The sequence below is a fragment of the Boleophthalmus pectinirostris genome, unplaced genomic scaffold (assembly GCF_026225935.1).
Source record: "Boleophthalmus pectinirostris isolate CB_2022bp ecotype Guang Dong unplaced genomic scaffold, ASM2622593v1 HiC_scaffold_8, whole genome shotgun sequence".
In the NCBI taxonomy this organism is placed as follows: Eukaryota; Metazoa; Chordata; class Actinopteri; order Gobiiformes; family Gobiidae; genus Boleophthalmus; species Boleophthalmus pectinirostris.
Genome location: NW_026571515.1, coordinates 26,803,743 through 26,812,882, shown reverse-complemented (window position 1 = coordinate 26,812,882; position 9,140 = coordinate 26,803,743). Strand labels below are relative to the sequence as shown.

Below are 9,140 nucleotides of genomic sequence, written 5' to 3'. Positions count from 1 at the left end.
AAGTAACCCAAATGCACTTCATGCATGTTTATGACCTTTGAACTTCCTTGAGGGATCATGAAATGCCATTGCTGTAGCCCAGGTTATTCCTGTATGTTTACAATGCCAGTGCTGCACACTTTGTTCTTTACGGTTGTTGTGGGGGTGCCAAAGGTGGCGTCCTTTTAAAACTGTGTGTAGCTACAAAATATGGCTATAGGTACTATGGGCTGCACTGCCTCTTGGCTGTTGCAGATTCCCCATTATTTAGGAAGATCTGGGGCTGCCCTCAGGCTTCTAAGTGGTCTTTGAAGTTTTCAGATATATTTAGAATGACCTGAATTGAGTTTGTTCTCAGAGGTAATGCAAGAATGGCTAATCCAATAGTTTTCAAAATTGTTCCAAATGAAATATTAACAGATTTATATGCTTTTAGAGTACAACAGCTACAGAGTATGCCATACACCGCCTCACCTCTTATCTGAACAATCGGAAACAGACCAAGGTCCATTAGCATTAGAAGGGCGTGAGAGAGGCGTGTGTGGCGTTATGACCTCTGGACTAACACTGTATTTCTTGGGACAGTCCCGCGTAAAGCTGCGCATAGCGCCAAGAAAGATTAAGGGGAAAAGGAACTGGAATAACACCACATAGGTGCTAGCGATAGATTAAATTTATAAGCAACAGAAGGCAAGTATCAGAGTTATTTTCGGAGACTGCATTATTGTGAGAGTGGAGAGGGGGGTGGAGAGAGAAAGACGGAGAAGGAATGGGAGCGAAACCATCAGTGCCCTGACACCATTCCTCAGTTCTTTCGGTTTATCCAAGACATCGCAGCTTTCGCTTCTATTCCCCGAGCTTTAACCACAGCTTTTGTTGACGGTGCGCCAGAGGATGCCCAGCTCACCATGGAGGCAGGTGTAGTGAAGCGAGGGGAGACGCGCAGCGCACAATAGCCACCTGCTCCATAAGAGAAGACGCTCACATCCCCAAAAATGCTGTTTGAAAGTAGGACTCTCGATGGATTAGACCACAAAGTTTAGTCTTTTGCATTTGTTTAGCGGCAATGTGGGAATCGTGACGCACATGGACGTTTGGAAAAGACAGGACGCAAAGACTGGCTTTAAAATCTGATCAAGGACACAGGCGTCTATCCAGTGGCCAGGATGCCCGGGACACTCACAGCAGCGCAGTCCTTCTACATCGGGATGGAGGTGCTGATCGCCGTTTCGTCTGTGCTCGGGAATGTGATGGTGGTTTGGGCAGTAAAGATAAACAAGTCACTCAGAGACACCACGTTTTGTTTCATTGTGTCTCTCGCGCTCGCGGATATCGCAGTAGGAGCCCTAGTGATACCCCTCGCAATCACTATCAGCATCGGACTCCAAACTCATTTCTATAGCTGCCTGCTCGTGGCGTGCACGGTGCTGGTGCTCACACAAAGTTCTATCCTGGCGCTGCTGGCCATCGCTATTGACCGTTACCTCAGGGTCAAGATCCCCACCAGGTAGGACACAGAGCTCACCTTTGGATGCGTGTATGTTATCTTCACTATTTCCTACAGTGCAATGTCTCTCACATATTTACTACACATGTGTTATGTTGTTGAGATACTGGTGGCAAGCTCACAAAGTGCTGTCCCCTGTTGGCCTTCATCCTCTGTGGCTGTAGGTTGTGAACTACAAAACCACTTAATCAGCTGCTGCCACCACAGGGAGCTGTGGCAAGATGCTGAGACATTGTTCCAGGGAATCTATAGCCTAAAGACCAACATGCCATTGTCAGACACCAAATCTAGAACCTTTTTTATGCCCTATTCACTTTTAACATCAGCAGTCTTTTGTTGTTATGTGTGAAATATGGAATTATTGAGGGAAGTAGAACATATAGCCCTACTGTTTGTTTATGATTGGGTATACTGTGAGCTAGTATGTTCTGTCCTGTCTAACTGTACCCAGTCAGTGTGTAATCACACAGATGTGAACAACATCTGGCTCATACATCACAGTAGAACAGTATAAACTACAACAGATAAAACTGAATCATCAAAATGTTCTACTAAATAATTAGTTATTTTGCTCTATGTGGTGAGTGGATGTTCAAAATAGTCATTATCATCACAATTTAAAAAAAAACAAAAAAACGCTGCTGCTACTTTAAGTTTTGCAATTAGCGAAACACAAAAACTGCAATTAATTATATAAAATAATTTCCTCTTCAAAACATGTGGTCTCCATGGGGTCTTAATAACTAACCTTGTTGTAGACCTTAACATACATGTTCTGATATGCATAAGATTGTTATAGTTTAGTTGATCATATTTATTTGTCTTTTGTCTTTTTTAACATAAATCATAATTTATTTTATCAAACTGATCAGCACTATTGAAGATTTCTTATTATTTTGGAGACCATATCAGTTGCCACAGTGCTGATCAGATAGTGGATAGTTGTTCCTTAGCCCCTCTGCTCACACTCACCAGAAGTCCCCTCTCTGTGAATCTGGGAATTGATTTTGTCGTGGGCCTTGTTTCCGGCCTCCACTGAGTGCCAGCCCAGTCACAACATGTGCGTACAGTATGGCACTAAACTACTGACACAGAGTAAAGCATGGCTCATCGAGCAGCAGTGTCTATTAGTTATACTAGAGCTCAAATGTGAGCTATGCAGTGCAGAAGATGTTTTGTATTTATAGGCATTATTTTAATGAAAAACTGCAATAGATCACTGTTAGATTCTTAAATTTTACAGCTCAGTGAATTAGGCCAGTCTGAAATCCTTGTTTTGGCTTACATTATCTGTTTTGCAAGCGGCCATATGTTTCACAGTTAGTGCTGAGCAGTAATTGATGATAGTCAAATATGTATTACAAGTGATAAACACTCATAATGTTCTGCTAAACATGGCTGCTAGTGTCTGATTTGTACCAAGACAGAAACTTAAATGCACTTGTTATGAAGTTTATTGTGCAATTCTTCAGAAATGTCTAATGGTGTTTTTCATCACAATTAGACTTGAGATATGTCTCTTAAAATGACTAGGAGCATTAACATTTGCAATTTGCTTGTTCATTTCCAAAATCATTGCAACCTAAATCTGATTTCACAGTGGCCTGGCATCTTTAATAGAAATAATGCAGTTAAAGCGACACTTTTGGGACCTTTTAGAATGGTTGGACTGGAAATATCCATACTTATAAACATGTATACAAATGGAAATTGGTGCTTTTGTTATTCTGTAGAAACCTGCTTGTTTTCATTAAAAACAGTAAATTAAATGCAACCAATAGACACAATGCACTATATGCCATAAATGCCAGCTGATGTCGAAATGCTACTTGAACTAAAAGACAGTTTGTGCCAAATAGGATTGAGCTTATTTGCCAAAGGGTATATGTAATTCTATGTTGCTGGCAATGATTAAATGCAGATATGGTCCTAAAGGGTATTACAAAAGTAGACTCCATCTTCATATTCATTTTTGTCTCTCATGGCATTTATCACTTAGGTCTGAAACAAAAGCTCGTGCTCTGAGACTGAGGCACTCACTGAGAAGCTTAATTAAGAGGGCAGTTTCATCTAAAGTTCAGTTTTGTTAATTTGTTGTTTAAATAACTTCTGCTCTATCCTCCTCACCATCTTAAAATACCACTTCCCCCCACATGGGAGTCAGAGCTGCCACTCCCAAGCTCTTCAAGTCTTAAGTGGGAAAGAGTTTTGTAACATGACTGCAATAGATTCCTCCCTCCAACTAAATGTTTCTGTGTTACAGTTAGTTGCAGAACACAGGGCTGGCTAAGTGTCCGTATCCTCTCAACTCTGTTTGAGGCATTATCTGATTTCTTTCTTCTTTCACTGTATCAGTGTGAGAATAGCGATCTCACCACGATCCTTCAGCCTACTTCTACAAACACATCCCCAAATCAATATTACCTCCGCAACTGTCAGTGGTCAAATAAGTTATAGCATTTGTTTGGCTAGGGGCATCTTCCCATCAAAGGTCAGCATGGAGTAAAGCCAAGAGTTCTCTGGCAATCAGCAGTGTTACACCTAATAAATGTCAGCTAATGTGGCCATCTTGATCTGACTAGCCACAGTGTGAACACATAAAACAACTTTCTCATCCCTGATGCAAGCTAGGATTAAACTGAGCCTTCTTGTGTCATTGGGTCAGTATTGGACTAAGATGCCTATCTCTAGAAATCTAATGTCTTTAAGTGGATACTTGGAGTACCCTTCTTGCAGTCATCAATGTTCCATTAGCATTATTGAGCCAAACTTTTATAGTTGCAGGTGATTAATTTCTGATTAATCACCAAGAAAATTGTCTGAGTTTTTAAACACCTAAAAAATTATAAAATATGAGTTGCCTTTTGGGGTCGGCTGAGGCCATGAATGGTTGTATAACGGAGCTAGTTTTCAGTTCAGGCTAATCCACTTTAACCACATATTTAGTCCAAATACCTTGAGACAAAAAGTGGGGTTTTGCAGGACTCTGTATTTGAGATTTAAAAAAAAAAAAAGCCTAGTGTTTACAAAGTGTGCAATTAATCTGTGGAATAGATAAAACTGTAATTTCAATGTTGTTTATACTGTAAGAGAAAAAGCATGGTGCAGAATTTTAAGTAACTGGGGTCATTAGTCCAGCACAGAGAGAGTGCAGAGGAGTCGTGTTCAGTAGGTGGGACCATGAAGGGAAAAGGCAGGTGGCAAAGTTAAAAAAAATAAGAGCAGCTCTGATTGCTGTCTTACAGCCATCTTTTAACTGAGCTAAAAGATAAGGATGAGTTCACTGTGATTAGGATGGATACAATTATCAGTAAGACAGCTCATGTGAGTGTTGGAGATCGACATCCAACATGGAGATTTAAGAACATGGTAAACAATAACATGAAGTTAGTTAAAATTTGAGAAAGAGAATAAATATATGAGATAGTAGCAGTCAATGTAATCCCTCATTGGTTCTTTTTTTTTTTTTAAAGCCTTTAAAAGATGTCAGTCTGTCCCAGGGAAGCTGTGACTATAACAGTATCTTACCACCATCAAGGGTGAATGAATGAATAATGCTTTGTAAAGTGTCTTTGGTATCCAAAAAAATGCTATACAAGTCTGATGCACTATTAAAATGTGAGGTAGGGTGTATGAGACAAAATCAAAATTAAGAGCAGGTACGCCTGTTGCATTAGAGCCAAAGCTGGAGGCAACAGAGATAAAAGATATTGATGAGTCCATTGTTTGTGACAAGGATAGAATTATGCATCAATAGGACAGCCGATGTTAGATGTTGAGAAAGAGATGGACGTCCAAAATGGAGATTTATAGACAACAGTAAACAATATGATGAAATTAGTTAAACAATAAGATGGAATTAAAGGACATGAGTGGATAAAGTTAGAATGAATAGTACAAAATATTAGCTCATGTAATCCCTCATTTGTTCATATTAAAAATGATAGATAGATAGATAGATAGATAGATAGATAGATAGATAGATAGATAGATAGATAGATAGATAGATAGATAGATAGATAGATAGATAGATAGATAGATAGATAGATAGATAGATACTTTATTGATCCCAAAGAAAATAAAAATTTTGGCAGCAGCAACAATGAAACAAACATAACAACAGAGCAATCCATCCTCAGCAATAGGGATGCCTCATATCCACTAATGTTAATTGCACATTAGATGTAATTTAAATACATTTTGCAGTTGATGAAAGACTTTCATGAAAATAACAATAGCATGTTATTCAAATTCCTACAGAAATAAATGACTGGGATAGTTAATTAATCTGTATACATGGAGTGTGTAGGGATTCTAAACCTGCGCTGCTTCTGTGCCATGTGTCCAGATGAAAAACGAGCCAGGACCTACACCTCACCTGCTGCTGTCCCATGTTGCTCTGGCTGTGATCTGAAGAATGTTCTTATCCTCCGCAGGTACAAGCGCGTGGTGACTCCTCGTAGAGCCGGTTTGGCTGTAGTGCTCTGCTGGACCGTTGCCTTCATTGTGGGACTGACTCCGATGTTGGGCTGGAACAACCTATGGCGCCTGCAGCAGAACTCCTCCACTATCTCCTCAGACCTCATTATCACCTGCCAGTTTGAAACAGTCATCAGTATGGACTACATGGTGTACTTCAACTTTTTTGGATGGGTTCTGCCCCCGCTGGTACTCATGCTTGTTATCTATGCAGAGATCTTCTACATGATCCACAAGCAGCTCAACAACAAGAAGATCAATACAAGTCATTCAGATCCAAACAAGTATTACGACAAAGAGTTAAACCTCGCGAAATCTTTGGCTCTTGTGCTCTTCCTGTTTGCGATCAGCTGGCTGCCCTTACACATCATCAACTGCATCACTCTATTCTGTCCGGAGTGCAACAAACCAATTGCTTTGCTCTACGTCGCCATCTTGCTAACTCATGGGAACTCTGCTGTCAACCCCATCGTTTATGCGTTCCGGATCAAAAAGTTCCGCACGGCATTCCAGAAAATTTTGCAGCAGTATTTTTGTTGCAAGGACCTTCCTGTCTTAGAAATCCAGCCGAGTGATAGGAAAGACATGCCCCAGTCACCTCCTTCCATGCAGAAACCCATGCTCAAATTGGATATTCCCCCCCAGAATGGGCAGCGAGATAAGGGGAACCAGGAGTCCAAAGACCAAGCACTGGAACAGAATGCTGTATAAGACTTTGTAAACAGCTGGGTCATTTTTGATGATTTATTGATCAAAACCTCATTTTATGCGATGAGAATGTGAAAATGGCTGCCATGGAAGCTAATGGAAAGTTGCTAATACTCAGGAGCAATGGATGCCCTCCAACAGTGGCCAGTAATACAATTTTCTTTTACAATGTCAATATCTGCTGTGTTCAACTCTTAGTAAAAGACTACCAAATGAAGTCAGGTGCAGTGTAGCATGAAGTTATCGTGAATGAACAGTCAGTATTAACTTTTGAAAAAATGATGAGGTCGGTATAATGTGTGTTGAAGATCTTACTACTGAGTTTGGGATGGATTGAATGTAACAATTATGTAAATAGACTTTTACTATTGGCTTTTTCAGGGTCTATTCGCACAACACTTGTAAGGCAAAGATATTTAGTTGGACGAAGAGTGATGAAAAGGACTAATCCGGTAACACCAGCGAAGCAGAAAATTCCCAGTGCTGGATCCATTATGGAGAAGATGGACAGGGATAAGCATGCCAGCAGCTGGAGGCTACAGCAGCTTTAGGAGACGCTATGTGCTGGAGAGTCTGTGAGGATGACAGCTCCTCATGGGAAACACAGAACATGATGCACTTAAGAGGACTCGATCTGCCCATTCCCAGTGCCAGCTGGCAGTGGGACCAGGGGTCTATTATGAAACAGGACAGTGGATCCAAAGTGGTTGCTAAATGTTTGGAACCGAAAGTTGAAGAAATGACTCAAATTCAGTGTCGTTTACAGAAACAATTATTTGGACAATTATGTTTTCCCCACGTAAGTTGCATTACAAACAGAAAACACTACTACATGAAGACATTTTTTTTTTAAGTGATCAGCTTTCACAATTGTTTTGCTCTTCGTTGGATTTATAATCCTACAATAAAGTATCAGGTCTTGTTAAAAGATTGCCACTGTGGAAGTTACTTTAATCAGAACATTTCGTTATGGTCAATGAAGAATTATATTCAGTTTTATTGTACTGCAGTACCATCATGGACCATTAGTCTTGTCCACACTGCTAATCAGATCATCTCTGTGTTATTTACATGAATGGATGTGGAGGTCCAAACATTTTGCATTTTACCAAGAGACTGTTTAGTCCAAGGCATTTTAATTTTTCATTGCACATTTTTTTGTATAAGCCCACAGAGGAAAACATGAAGATTGTGAGTATAATATATTAACTCCATTTTGCATTTTGCCACATAGGGCGTAGATGTAGTCATGTAGCCAGTGCTAGCCACTTTTAAAAGAGAATGTACATTACTTTTGCGTTGTCTCTTGTGAGAAATTAAGTTTATTATTTACATTCTCTTGAGCAAAAGACAATCTCTCTTTTTTGTTTTACTTTAACCAACTTCTGGCAGGTACAGACAGGGATTGTGTTATGCTTGTATTATGAACAAATCTAAACTGCAGTTTCTAGGTGTTCTCAAATGTTACCACAGTGTAGAGTGGAGTGAGATAAAAATGAAAACTTGGAAAATACATGTATAATTAATTATGATACTGTAACAATGTGCTTTCTACTGTACATGTAATGCTATATAAATATTGAAATATAGTTTTACATGCTGAAAGATTCTTTGTTCACATCATGTTGAGTGAATTTTGGGAAAGCTAAAATGATCACAGCATACACAAAACTTTACAAATATCAACTTAAAAAAATAAGGTTGTAACTATTTGAATTTATTTTTCTTTCTTAATTATAGACTGGCCTGCCTTCGTTTCAGCTCAGTCATCCCATTGGGTTTTATGCTGTGAATGTTCCAGTCTCCACTATGGGAGCTGTTACTTTCCTTGCTACAGGAACTGCACACACCAGTCTATCTTCTGCTTGTGTCTGGATTTCATTTGCGGAGCTTGGCTGAATATCTGCCTTTGTCAACTTCCTCAACTTGCTGTATTTTATTTTTTATTTGTGAATTTTATTTATACTTTTCTGTTTGTCCCAGAGAAAGGACAAAGGTTGAAAAGATTTAGAGATTATGGACTGCCTGTGCTACAGCCAGAAATGCAACTAATGAGGCCCCAAGGAGGATGACAGAATTCCCAACAGGGCAACAAACAACTGCCAGGTGCATGCATATTTAGCGTACATTAGTTTGAAGGAGCTTAACATCTCTGAGTGCAGTAACAGTTGATAACTGAAATCACCATGGTGGATAACTTTTAATTTAGTGTGACCAGAGTATCAAATTCAAAACTGGGACACACTGGGATTGGGATGACTGGTATAAATAAAATTTCTGTACATTTTCTGTATTTTGGCTAAACAATGGTCCTCTTTACTGTTGGCGAGGATCAGATTAATCAAAAATTGTGATAGTCCTGTTCTAGTCCTGGTTTAGACCTGATGTAGATCTGGTTTAGTCTTGGTTTAGTCCTGGTTTAGATCAAATTGGTCAAAAATAGGGATACCTGGGACATTTTTTGTAT

At 39.5% G+C, this 9,140-nt stretch overlaps 1 protein-coding gene across 1 annotated transcript; it reads left to right on the top strand.

The window, feature by feature from the left end:
- The first annotated feature begins 1,145 nt into the window (after positions 1 to 1,145).
- On the top strand, positions 1,146 to 6,676 carry adora1b (adenosine A1 receptor b). The gene is made up of 2 exons (XM_020930120.1): positions 1,146 to 1,486; positions 5,923 to 6,676. The coding sequence occupies exons 1-2, from the start codon at positions 1,146 to 1,148 to the stop codon at positions 6,674 to 6,676; spliced, it is 1,095 nt and encodes a 364-aa protein (XP_020785779.1).
- Positions 6,677 to 9,140: the final 2,464 nt, after the last annotated feature.

Bases quoted from the DNA above. Each gene is read 5' to 3' on its own strand.
- adora1b (XM_020930120.1), top strand. From the start codon at position 1,146: ATGCCCGGGACACTCACAGCAGCGCAGTCCTTCTACATCGGGATGGAG. The intron at 1,487-5,922 runs GTAGGACACAGA...TATCCTCCGCAG, and splicing joins AGGGTCAAGATCCCCACCAG to GTACAAGCGCGTGGTGACTC.